This window comes from Sylvia atricapilla, chromosome 5 (genome assembly GCF_009819655.1).
Source record: "Sylvia atricapilla isolate bSylAtr1 chromosome 5, bSylAtr1.pri, whole genome shotgun sequence".
NCBI lineage: Eukaryota > Metazoa > Chordata > Aves > Passeriformes > Sylviidae > Sylvia > Sylvia atricapilla.
Genome location: NC_089144.1, coordinates 16,400,527 through 16,414,220, shown reverse-complemented (window position 1 = coordinate 16,414,220; position 13,694 = coordinate 16,400,527). Strand labels below are relative to the sequence as shown.

The window sequence follows — 13,694 nt, the reverse complement described above, 5'->3', positions numbered from 1 at the left end:
TTGACAATGGCACAGTTTGTTGTGGTTTGTCCCTCTTACAATAGACACATAGAGACATCAACTTGTTATAAGGTAATGAATCTCACCCAGTTGGCAATCAGGAAGTTTGCAATCTCTCTCTTCCCAGACTTTTTCACACCTTACCAACAACCAACCAGCTTCTCCCTTTTTTCCTGATTGTCCACAGGGGAAGAAGATGGCAATTTGCACTGACAATATCACAGATGTTACTCTGAAGGACATGGTTGCAGAATCAGAAGATTTTTCCAATTTTGTGGGAGCTTTTGTCTGTCAGTCCACCATCATCCCGTCAGACAGCAAGGGCTTCCGAACAGCCCTGGCTCTGCAGTCCAACAGCCTTGCTGACAGGTTCTTAGGTACATGGTTTGTCTTGTTGTTGTTGTGAATGTACTCTCATGTATTTAGGGCTGCAGAGTAAATCCTTCTTGGCTCAGCAGCTGCATTACTTGGAGGGAAGACTGAAGAGGCAGCCCAAGATCAGTCTGAGATGGTTCCTGAGCTGTGAAGCAGCTCTGCACAGATGCCTTTTTGTTTTGCTGATGTTTCACTTCAGCTGATGGCTGGAGGAGAAGAGTAAGGGCTGTGCACAGTTTTAGTTTTCTATTTCTGTGTTATTCACTCTTCCTTGTGCTTGGTCTGGTGGGTCTCACAGTGCATAGCATTTCAGCACCAAAATCTGGATAGTCGAATTAAAAAGCACTGGTTTTCTTTTATGTTCTGTACCTGCCTCACTCAGGGCAAGACCAATGACTGTGATAGGCACATTAGTTCAGGTGTTTCTCCCTGTGCCAAGATCCCACTTGGGCAATTTTAGAAGATAATGTGGGGGATATAATTAGGCAAGGAATCAGGAGGCTTAGGGCAGCACATGGCTGTGCACATCATTAAGTTTTACCTTGGTCCAGCTCACGAGTTCCCAGAATCTGAGGCCAGATAAGACAATGAAGTCATTTGGTCTGCTCACCTATCCATTACAGCCACGGAGTGTTTGTACTTTCTTCCTGGCCCTGAGCCCAGAAACTTATGTTTGACAAAAGCACATCTTTGGAAGAGCATTCAACCTGGACTTTTAAGACTGCCAGAAATAACAACATTGCCACAGTCAGTCGTATTTTTTAACACTGGTCAAACACCATTTCTGTGTTTGTTTTTAAATCAGGCTTGTATCCTGTTTAAATTTGTCTGACTTCAGCTCTTGCTTTTTGTTAGTCTTTCTCCAGATCACACCAACATTTTTCTTCTTGAAGAAATATTTTGTGTATTGGAATCATCATACCTTTCAGATAAATTAAGTAGACTAAGTTCTTCTAATTGTCTTGCTATCATGTATTTATTTTGAGCACCTGAATAACTTTTGAGGCTCTTTCTACACATTCTATAACTTTTTATGTTTTCTTAAAGCATAGAATGGAATAGTATTCCAGTATTTAATTTGCTATGATGGCAATAAAAATCACTTTTGTATTTGGAATCCCTGTGTCCTTCTTTCTCCAAACTTAAGGGGTTTCATGATGGCTTCTTGGATCTAATATCCACTCTGACTGTTTTTTCAAAGTTATAGTTTCCAAGGGAAAACCTCTCTTTTTTAAGACTGGCCTTCAATTCTTGCTTGAGTTTGTTTGGGACATCTTACCAAGTGAACCAAGCAACCAAGTTGCTGTGCATTTTATTTTTAATCCTCTTAATCTTTGTCTCATCTTCACACTTTACCAGCATGGATTATACAGTTACTTGCAGATCCCTGATGTTAATCTTGCATTTTCACACTTCAGTATGGATGCCTAGAGAAGCCTGGAGACATCCCACGTTTGATGACAATTTCCCATCACCAGATAATTTTATAATGACTTAGCTAAATAGTTTCTAATGCAGAGCATGCCCTTAATTGATAGTACACTGCTAACTTTTTAATTAGAATCTCATGTGGTAATTAGTGAAATACTGGATAAATTTACATCACTTTCTTTATCAACCAAGTTCATCAGCACTCAAGGAATGACATCAGATTTGTTCAACAAGAGAGGTTCTCCATAAATTCTTGTCGACCTTCTCTCATTGTGTGTCTGTCCATGGACTGAAACCCATTTTCCATTACCATTATTTTGTCTCATCATGAGAGCCACATTGTAATTCAGGTCACCATATCCACTCTCCATGGGTCTTTTGACAACTCACTGTCATCAAAAGCTCTGTTAAAGGTCACTCTTAGGTATGGGTTTCTAGTTCACAAATATTCATGCCACTAAATGCCAATATTGTCTCCTGCCACTGGAGGAATGAAGGCAGTCCTTGTTTTGAAAAACAAGGAGATAGTGCTGATTTTTTTCCTAATACAAAGAAAAGAAGCAAAGCTCTTCTGGTGCCTTTTTTAAATCTCTGTTGCTAAATTGTAAAATGGTTGAAGTTTGCCTTTCCTAACATAGCAAGGATGTGGACCTGCTGAAGTGAGTCCAGAGCAGGCCAAAACATGGTCAGAGGACTGATCACCCCTCTTGGGTGACAGGCTCAGAGACCTGGGATTGTTCAGCCTGGAGAGGAAAAGGCTTCAAGGAGATTTTAGAATATCTTCCAGTACCTAAAGGGGCTGCAAGAGAGCTGGAGAGGGATTTTTTTACCAGGGGATGTAGTGACAGAACAAGGGAGAATGGCTTCAAACTTAAAGAGAGTAGGTTTAGATTAGATATTAGGAAGAAGTTCTTCCCTGTGAGGGTGGCACAAAGAAGCAGGGGCTTCCAACCCAAATCATTCTATGAGTCTGTGATTCTAAGAACTGTTTCAAGAACAAGTGGAAAACTTCTTTTCTTTAATCTTTTCACCACTTTCTGTCCACTACCACTTCTTCTTCTTCTAGTTATTTTTGGCTCCCTAGAAGGATGCAGCCCCCTTTGTACAACTCCCTCTTCTGAAATGTTGGAGTGGAGCACCAATATTTTCTGTCTTCTTTGGTTCATGGGGTTGGAAGGATCTCTAAGAACTTTGGTTACTTGCATTTTCCTCTTTTTCAGTTTCTGCCCAAAATCCATGTAGTTCACACACCAGCCTGTCATTTGTTCCATAATGTGCCATCAAGGATTTCCTATGATTCTGTAATCCTTCTGAGTCATCTCGCACAGAACAGCAAATTGCTCAGGTCATTATTTTGATGTGTGAGGGTTATACACTCAAGGCATATGCTGTGAGTGGTTGCATCAGATATCTTCAGCAGTTCTTTGCCAGCCTAAATTCTTTTATGTTTCTTTAATACCCAATGATTGCTTTTAATTAATATAAAATAATAATAAATATTTACACTGGTGTTTTATTTTTTTATTTTGCTATGTCTACATGAGGAAATCAGACTGTATGAGGAATGTATGTATATGCAAAGTTTAGTTAGGGAAAGTGTGTGTAATGTACAGTAATGCCATTTAATGCTATTAAGTGAGATCCACATGATCCACACCTTTCAGACTGAGAAAATATTACATGTAGACCCCTCAAAAATCCTCTCATAGTTTGCTTCTTTTTTTTTTTTATTTCTTACATTTTAGGAACCACTGTAGAAACAACACTGGACAATATCAGCATCAAGTCAGAAATGTTTCCTCCCTCTCCAAGCAAAATACCAGATGTGCATTTCTTTTACAAGTAGGTAAAGAATGCTGCTTATTGCTGTCAGGTGTCAGGAAAGTAAAACTGTGAGAGGGGATCTATAACCCACCTTTAATCTTTGCCACTTTAATCAGTATCTGCTGGATATTGATTGACATGTTGAAGATCATCTTACAAACTCTCTTTACTCAAATCTAAATTAGGCTTGATCCATAGGAGGTGATACCAGAGCTTTGATTCATCAAGATGCCACTTTCAGAGTCCTGTTACTTTCCATATTTTCTCATATATGACTTTGAAATGTCCACTTCTGCTTGCATATTTTCTTTCACTTCCATTTGTGTTTACTTTGATGCTACAAAAAAGGACTAATGAAGATTAAAAGCAAGTGTTTCAATATGCACTGTAACTAGTATGCTTTTCCCATTATTCACTCTTCTCCATAAGAAAGAATGCCTCAGTTTGGGCAGGAATTGGCTCAAAGATCAGCTCAGTTCAGATATTTACATGCTGGTGTTCATATCAGCTGTGTTTGTAAGCTGGGACTTAATTGAATATAGAACTGGATATCAGCACTTCATGCTTATGTGAATACTTGAATTATGTCTCTGATTCTGCTGAACCCCACACCAGTGACTCTCCTTTGAGCATATTATGAACTTGGCTTACAATGTCTATCATGCTGGAATAAGGATTTTTTTTTTTTAAATCCCCTCTGCTGTGTGCTATTTCAGGACAGTTTGGTTCTCAGGTTGCTAGGCTGGGAGTGAGCCATCAGAACCTCTCCAGCAGAGTAAGAAACCAACCACAGCACCTGTGATTCTCCTTTTCAATCCTTCTGTTCTGTTTTGTGGGAACGTTCACTCCTTGATGCAGCAGATTCCAAACTAGCCAGGAATCCAGAGCAGTTCCCTGAGTAGCATCTCAGGGCACTTTAAGATTTAAGTGAACTGGTGAAGCTTACCATCATTCTGTTGCTCTTTTTTTTTTTTTTTTTTTTTTGTTTTTTTTTTTTTTTTTTTTTTTTTTCCAGCTGGCAAAGTCAAAAGCATTGTGTTAAGGATATTTTGTTAGTATTGCAGCTGCATGAGTGATTACAGACCTATGAAAGAGCAATATCCATTTAAAGTAGTGGAAATGTGTTACTTTTCTCTTCTTGTTTGCCATTAGGTCTTCAACAGTGACAACCTCCTGTGAAAATGGCCGTGCAACTGTTGTGACAATGAGATGCAACCCCAACAAACCAGACCAAGGAGAGCTTTCTGTGCCCAGGTATTTCAGTCTTTGTGCCCTACTAGTGCCAAAAAGCCTTTGCTCCTCTGGTAATCTTTACAAAACTCATTAGTCATTTTATATTGTAATACAGTAGCAATGAGGAGTGCTCTCTCTCTCATCAGTCAGTTGTTTCTCCTAGATGTCCATCAGCTTCCAGCAGACAAACTGATTGTGTTTAGGCTGTGTGACATGTTGTTCTGAGCTTAAATGCAAAAGAAAATGCAGTGATGTTTTCTTGCCTTCACTTCCCCTTTATTTCAGTTCCTTATTTTAGTCTTTGACCTCCTGATAGTTGAGGCTTTGAGATGTAGCTTTTCTTCCTTGATCTACAGCAGTGGCTAGGGAAAATTATTGTTTGGGGAAAAAACAACCTGTTCCAGGAACTTTGTAATCTGTTATTGCAATGGTTATGTGCAAGTGCTTATTTTATATTTGAAATGTATTTATTTGTGTTTCATCACTGCATCCTGGCTGCCTTGTGCCAGTTGTGTTTAATTTGCCTGACTTTTTTTTTCCCTTCAGTCTGATTTGAGGGACTTTAAAAGCTGCTTTCTTCCAAAATCCTGTTTATGTCTGTATAAACATAACTTAAGGCATAAGAATGATTGAAAAATTGCAGAGGAAAAAAACAGTAAAAGAAGCAATTCTATTACTCTTTAGCAACACACTGTGATTTTTCAGAAGCTTCCTCTAACTGTGATAACTCTCTTCTTTGGTTATTAAGGCCCATTTTAGTCTGTCTGGATGTTACTACAGATCTGCTGTCAGCTCTCTCACTCATCCTCCTTCCCAAATGCTAAGTCCTTTTCCCAAAAGTTAACAGTGTGAGAAGTGTGGGATCTTTTGATCCCTGTCCCTCTCAGGACACACAAACTGAGCTTGCCTGAATGAAGGCAGAGTCGAGTCTTCTTCACAGGTGATGGGTGAGTGACTGATATTTGAACACCTTTGGAGATGCTTACCCCATTTTCTGGGGGGCCTATACCACTACAGATTATGCTGGGCAATAAGCCACTTCCAGTTTCTGTGTGTAAATTCTTCCAGTGCCAGTAGTGAAGGAGGAACAATCTACCTTAGAAAGTGTGAGCATGGGCAGAAATGGCACACAGCTGACACATGTACCTTATCTCAGTTCATGTAGACTTCTCCTTTCCTATCTCCCTTTGATTAGCTCAGCAGCCAGCTGTTTTCACACAGTGAGGTATCAGATTTATGTCAAATAGTGTAACTCCTTGATCCTCCAGGCATGGTGTTTAGTATCACATGAAGCTACACTATAAGATGAAAGCAGTTGAGGAGAAAGGTCTGTCAGTGCTCTTGCCATGTGGGTTAGAAAAATGCTCCATAATTCACAGAGGAATGTACCTGTTGTCAGGTATTCAAATCTGGGGAAGCCAGAATGGGCTTTTAGAAAGGGGGGTTTTTCAGTGCTTCAGATCAGGATATCAGGTTTCCAGATTATATAGAACAACACAACTTTAAATCCATTTTTTTTTTCTGCTTGAATATATTTCATGTTTACATGACCAAACTTCTTGCATGGCCTTTGGCCATTGCTGCTGTTAGACCTGATGTGATTGTCAGTAACAAAATCTACGTGACTGTCCTGCCACTGCCAGTACAACTTTCTTCTGCAGGTTGAATACAAAGTAGGCCATTAGTTTTTCTTGGAGTAAGAGAAGCTGTTATCTCTTCATTAACTGGTGAACATCCTTCTAGTAATTAACCATGACAGGACAAGTCCATTCCATATGGACTAAATCACCCAGATGTCATTAGAACAACAGCAGGAACCAGATAGCAGCATTCACATGGAACAGCCACCTTGTGCAGGAGAACAGTGATGGAGCTTTCTCCTCTATCCTATCCTCTCCCTCTCCCTCTCCCTCTCCCTCTCCCTCTCCCTCTCCCTCTCCCTCTCCCTCTCCCTCTCCCTCTCTCAGATCTTTGACAGCTCAACATCTGTTTTCACTTGAGAAAGCACTTCACAAACCAGGAAAGGTTCTTCCCCCAGATTCTTCCATCTGCTGACTTCACATATGTTTATCCATTTCTCTTACTTCCCATTCCCCCTGTTCAGCAGCAGAAGGTGGATGAGGATACAAACCCGGGAGTGTTTCTTTCATCACTGATAACTGAGCTCTGCTCTCCTCGTAGCTCCTGCCCCGCGGGCACCTGCGATGGATGCACCTTCTACTTCCTGTGGGAAAGTGCAGAAGCTTGTCCTCTCTGCACAGAGCAGGACTACCACGAGATTGAGGGAGCCTGCAAAAAAGGATTTCAGGTACAAGACCCATGTCTGGAAGTCAGATGGGCTCGTTTGGGTGTAACATGGGCTCCTGTTGAAATATGATGTGCAAATTGCTCTGTGAGTGGGTTGGAAGATCTCAGCACGGGCTCTGAGCTGGCTTGGATGTGAGCTGAGGAAGGAGCTGTGCTGAGACTCAGGAATGTTTGTGTCAATGGCAGCGTGGCTCCTGTAACAGAGCTGGTGTGTGCTGACCAGCTGTGTGAGTAAGGATGTGAGCTCTCAATGCATTCATAGATGCAGGACAGTTATTTCTGAATGATGGACTGCCCAAAGGACTGCAGTTGTTTCATAGCCATAAACAGCAGGGGCAGGCTAGGAAAGGTTTCCAAATGTCACTTCATAAATTCATCCCACTTGCAATGTTTTTGCTGCTGCCTTCTGTAGTCAAATATTAGGAAGTCCTTCCACAGGTTCAGACTGTCCTGTTGACCAACAGCTCCTGTGCAGGTAAAACTTATTCTCAATAAGCTGTCCAGCCCGAATTGTGTCATGTGGAGAGCTATACAGAGAAGGAAATCCTTTTGCCATGCCTGAACCTGCAGGCACAAGTAAGGGGATGACTGATAAGACAAAAAACCTGAAAACCTAAAGGATGTGTTTTGTTTTGCTTTCACTGAAAAGTTATCTGACCTTTCTACCTCAGAACAGCTTGTTTCTCTAAACAGTTCTCTCTTTTCCTACAATCTGCTCACTTTTTGGTGTTTTCTGTTTGAAAGGAAACCTTATATGTATGGAATGAGCCAAAGTATTGCATTAAAGGAGTTCCCTTGCCAGAAAAAAGGACTAGCACTTGTGAAACAGTGGATTTTTGGCTTAAAGTTGGAGCTGGTGTTGGTGCTTTCACGGCCGTTCTGCTCATAGCCTTGACTTGCTATTTTTGGAAGAAGAACCAGAAGTAAGTACTGCAAATTGTGTTCTATATAAAAGTTTGCTAAAAGCTTGATGGAGTGACTTTTCCTGCATCTGACTTTATGACATTACTGATGAGAAGTACCTTGTAGGATCAATCCATTCAATCCATTCATATACCAAGTAGATGTTTCTTCTGCAATGGTGGCTATAAAAAAATCCTGGTGAGAAAAGTATAGAACTTCCACAGAAATTTGCAGTGGCATAATTTCACAATAGAAACTGTGTCTTTTAACCCTTGAGAGTTTGAAGTTGACTTTAGGTTCTGAAGCAACATGTCTTTCCCAAGCTCTGGAGACCAGAAGGGTATCTTTAGTGTAATTAGTCCTTTTCAGCTTGGTAAAAAATTAGGTCCTTGACCATATTGCTTAGTTCTGTTTTGGTTGTTGCCCCAACCAGCAGTTCTTCATGCAGGAAGCCCTTTTGACCTCCCTGTGGTCTTTTGGGAAAAATGCTTCTTTTATAAGGGTAGAGGACTAGTTGCAGAGGAAGAGCTCAGTGTATTGTTAATACTGTTTTGGTTACATATTTTAAATGATTGAAAAGTATCTAAATTTCCACTACCTCAGAAGTAACTATATGGGAGGACTGCAGATAACCTAAATTACAAAAACCCTGATTATGGGACATTCAAAAAAAAAATTTATTCCTGTGTGGCTTTATATCTTCAGGCTGGAGTATAAATATTCCAAATTAGTGATGACAACAAACTCAAAAGAGTGTGAACTGCCAGCTGCTGACAGCTGTGCTATAATGGAAGGAGAAGATAATGAAGAAGAAATAGTGTATTCAAATAAGCAGTCACTGCTGGGGAAGCTCAAATCCTTGGCAACAAAGGTGAGTAGTAATTACCAATATTAATGTTAAAAATAATTGTTACCTTTATTTATTATTGGATGTGATGAGCCTTTGATGCTAATTTCACAGCAGGGCAGCCTCCCACGCACACCTCATCCAGTCCACAGTGATCTGCTGAAATATACTGTCTGGATAAAATTAAGAAATGTTGTAGGGTTTTGGATAAAGGCTCCTTCCTCCACAGAGAGATTTCGGTAGCATTTATTTATTGCATGGGTGACACCAGAAGAAAACAGTTAATGGCAGGGAGAACCTTTTTGCCTGGAATCCTCCCAGGCACATCCATTGCCGAAGCAAACACAGCTATTAGAGATACAAAAAATTAACATTGGCAGCACATCCACCAGCCAGCTGCCTGCAGCTCACCTGGGCTGGCTTCATGGCTGACAGGAGAACCATGATTTTGAGTAAGATTCAGCTAAAGAGGAAGTATCAGCTTCAGCCTGTTGCCCAACAGGGCAGCCTCATCCATTTCAACACCAAAAAAGCATTTTTTCTGCAGTAGATGTGATGTGGATTGTTGCATGTCTGAATTGACCCCACCAAAGTCTTTGGTGTCCTTTGAACATTTCTGAGAGGAGCCACAGAGGGCCATCATGGTAGATCTCAAAAGCTCTTTGGTCTTTGCTCCAAATGCCTTGAAATCTGTGCTGTGGAAAGGGTAGTGTTGTCTTTAAGGGATTCTGGTGGGGGCATCTGTTATGATCAGGATAAAGGCAAATGAAGTTTTCCCTTTCAAACAGTTTTGTTGAAGTGAGTTTCTTAGAAAATCTCTTAAAAGATAATAATAAAAATTAATTTTAAAACATTGTACTCTAGTTTATTGTTCAGATAATATCTCTGAATGTTGAATTTTGATTTTTTTCCTTGTATCTTTTTTTCTTTCTGTGATTGAGTGAAATGTAATTAAAACTTGTGTGCTGCCTTTCTTTTCCCTTAATATTATCTTCTTTTTATTCTTTTTATTTGACTGGTGTCCTCTTGCCACACTACCTGCTCCTCAGATATCCCTCCTAGGAGAAGTTACCATTGCACAGATAATGTGTAGAACTTTCCCTTGACCCCAGCCTGACTATTTGTCCTGCAAAATCAATATTGTTCCTTGTGGAAAGGGGCAGAAATTCAATATTAATTCTTAATTCAATAATGAGAATATTGAAAATGTAAATAAAATCAAATCACATAAAATTTTCTGGTGATCTTGCAAAAATAGAAGTAAGTTTTAGTACTTCAATATTCAGACAACTTGAATGTCTACTTGGAGTTTTTTAATGTCTCTGTATCCACTGTAGCAGGCCTCCTGAGTGCTCTCTCCTTTTTCAACAAGCTTGTCAGATGTTTCTCAGCTTGTTCCTTATTTTACTGCTAGATGACAATAGCTGGCAAACTCAACTCCCAGTGCTTACTCAGCTCCGTGTCCTGTATCCCTGCAGATAACTCAAATTTAATATATATTTATCAAAAACAAATGTTATAGGCATTGCTTTTCATTTATGCAAAAGATAAAGACATTAATGTCCTGCTACATATGCATGTAAAATAAGGAAGAAATATATGGAGGGGAGAAAAAGGAGAAACGTAAAATGAGAGAGAAAGAAAATCTGCAGTATCCTAACTATATGTTCAAGCTTCAGCTGTGGCATTTCTGCCAGCACGTCACAAAGATATCAGTGGGTTTGAGAGCCCAAGGGATTGAGGGCTAGGCCTGTAATATGGAAAGGGATGACTTTTTTTTAATGAGAAGATAGAAGCCATATAATTACCAACCTGTTTCAGATTGAGGGCTGTTGTCTTCAGCACCACAATACTAGGCTCTTCAAAACACGTGTTTTTCACTAGACTAGCATAGGACAATTTCTCCCCTTATTTCTCATGTCTGCACCAGGCTGTCGTGATCTGTGTGAGATGGCTTTAAAAATCAGATTCTGAAGGTAGTTTTGGAAAGTTTGCAAACTATTTTGGCGTTTGTGTCCACATTTCTGGTTCACCCTGATTCCTGCTGGCCAAATGGCTGAGGCTGTCATCCACCAAATGAAAACAGAGAAAGCAAACTCAACCCTCTAGCCCTAATTTTTAAGATGGCAAATTATTTGTAGACTTATTTTGTCCTGTAGGTCTTTCAGAGGAGATGTTGAGATTGGAATCCAGTCAGTGGTGTTCACACTCACATGCTATGCTTCAAGCATTTTATGTATTGCAGGAAACACATTCATAAGTGATAATAACCCTAGAGATGATTACCTTGCAATTCCCCAGCTCAGACTACCTGTCCTATTCTATGAATGCAAAATGCAGACTTGCCCTGTACCCTCTAAAATAAGTACCATGAACAATAGCTATAGCATCATTTTATTGGTTTTGCAAATTTTTTACAGAGTTCGTAATGTTATTAAATATTAAAGGGTCAAACTGTGCACTTAATTACTGTATTAAAAATAAAGTGAAGTTTTTGGCAAAGGATAATGAGAGAACAGGTGATTGTCCTGACTGCTGGAGAGAATTTGAGGAAATTCAGTTGATGGGAACCTGTCTTTTCCATTGCAGGAAAAGGAAGATAATTTTGAATCTGTTCAGCTGAAATCTTCACGATCCCAGAATATATGAAGAATTAATGCTGCCTTCAAAGAAACAAACCTAATTTCTATTTTTACAGGACTATATTTTAAACGTATTCTGGCACACATTGTAGTGGTGATCTTGGTGAGAAATGCTTGGCCATTTAGGAGGAAAGAAGACAGGAAGCAAACCAGAAAATTGGATTGCCTTACCATGTGATTGAGTATCTTGCCAAAAAAAAGATAAAGCAGATGCTTGGATTCCATACTGGGAATGCAATTCAACTCAGGAAGAGATAAACATACTGCAAATAACATAAATTTTTTGCATTCACCTGGGCAACACTCAGGCATGCCATATGATTTATAGGTACCTTTCATTTCCTTCTCACTCCTTCTGCGCGTATTCCTAAGAAATGATTTTCAGAGAGGCCTGCAACCTCCTGCAAAGGTTGTGTGTGGTTGTTTACTGGCATAACTGTGAGTCTCTCTTGAAATCAAAATTGTGAATGGTACTCGGAATGAGCCTCAGGTGAGTTTTGAACTTTGGAAAATGCTTTTGATTTTAATGCTTTGAAGGTCTGGATGGTCTTTGTTGACCTCTAATACAAGAGCAATTGTGTTGCACCTGCAAATTAAACCCATTCTGATGCCTAAGTCATGGCCATCAGGATTGGAGTAAAACCTAGTGCTATTAAATTTAAACTGGGCAACAGCTGTTGTGTAAATTGTAGGTCCGGACCCATCAGTTTATAGGCAGTAGCTGGTTCAAACTCTAGAGATGTCAGGTGGTACCTGCAGTGCAAATTGCTCTTGTCCCTTTCTGTGGAAGCTTGTCCTTTCAAGAGAGGTCTTTGACAGAGTCAGTGTCCTCCTCTAGGCTGTGTAAATGTCACTTTTCCCAGGGCTGGGAACCAGCAAAGCCTGAACCCTGGAGGTACAGCAAAAATCTCTAGTTTTGAGAATCAGGGAGCAGCTTTGTCAGTTGGGAGGCTTGTTGGAAATACTCAGCCTCCTTTATTCCTGGGCCCATATGAGGAAGGGGGATGGATGGATGGGTGGATGGGTGGATGAGTGGGTGGATGGATATCCACAGAGCTGAGCATGGGTTATGTACTTGCACAGCATCTAAGTGCATCCTGTGTCAGTGCAAGTACCAGCTCTGGAGGAAAGGCACAAAGTGGTGCCTTGGAAGCTGGAGGCTAGGTGGACTTTTCAATAAAATCAGCCACATTATAAGCATGTGATCTTCATAATATCCACAGTAATAATTTCCTGAAATTCCCTCTGAGGTCGAACTCAAAGGAATCTGAAACTTGGGCAAAAAATATTTGAGTGAAATTATGCAAGACTTGTATAGAGCCAGAGAAAATGAGCAACTATTCTTGTGTTGACCTCTGGTCAGACTCATATTTCCATTACAGCAAATTTATGTGAATTGTGGAATGCATCAAACCCAGAAAAGAGACATGGGCAGAAACAGTCTTTTTGCTATAAGGAATACAGATCTTTGATTTTATATGAATGAGCTAGGTCTATCAATAAAAGAGGGCCCACTTTTAAGTAAAATTTAGATTAAACTGGATTTTCTGCAGAAACTGAATTTTCTAGAGTATATTTTATTATGCTCTAGATGTGGACAAAATTTTATGAAGTTTAGATTTTTTTTCATTAGGGGAAATTCAGCTTAGTTATTTTATAGTTTCAGTCAAAGAACACACACTTTACTCTTTTGAGGAGAGATCCTTCAAGCATCTTAACTGAAGTGGTGTACATTTTCTGTTGGTCTTGAAAAGGCACTTCACTTTCCCAACAAAGATTTTTATGGGGTAATGTTGAATGTATATTAAATACACATTCCTTTTTGTATATTTTGTACCATTGCACACTTATTATTGTACATTGTATTTGTTGTCATGATGTCATTTATATATGGTTGTCAAAGATGATATGCTCACAGAGTAAATGGTTATGGCTTTGGGATTTCACTTCTTGGATCTTTTATGATGAGGGTTTTTATGTTGTTGATTTTTATTCAACTAGTGTGTTGTAGCATCAAAGATATATATCTGATGGACATTCATAAAATAAAGTAAAAATATATTTGAAATTTTGGACTTGAGATGTTTGGTGGCACTGCAGCCTTTCCTGAACTTTGCAGGTCTTCAGTCATG

At 39.7% G+C, this 13,694-nt stretch overlaps 1 protein-coding gene across 2 annotated transcripts in view; it reads left to right on the top strand.

Annotated features, from left to right (window-relative positions):
• The window catches only part of ELAPOR2 (endosome-lysosome associated apoptosis and autophagy regulator family member 2), a 47,345-nt gene extending 34,738 nt beyond the window's left edge, over positions 1-12,607 (top strand). For both annotated transcript variants that reach the window (XM_066318776.1, XM_066318775.1), the window contains 7 exons: positions 188-377; positions 3,552-3,648; positions 4,783-4,884; positions 7,045-7,171; positions 7,915-8,093; positions 8,779-8,944; positions 11,510-12,607. In XM_066318776.1, coding sequence (XP_066174873.1) covers positions 188-377; positions 3,552-3,648; positions 4,783-4,884; positions 7,045-7,171; positions 7,915-8,093; positions 8,779-8,944; positions 11,510-11,569 — 921 coding nt within the window. In that variant the 3' untranslated portion in view covers positions 11,570-12,607. The remainder of the gene's footprint in view (positions 1-187; positions 378-3,551; positions 3,649-4,782; positions 4,885-7,044; positions 7,172-7,914; positions 8,094-8,778; positions 8,945-11,509) is intronic.
• Positions 12,608-13,694: the final 1,087 nt, after the last annotated feature.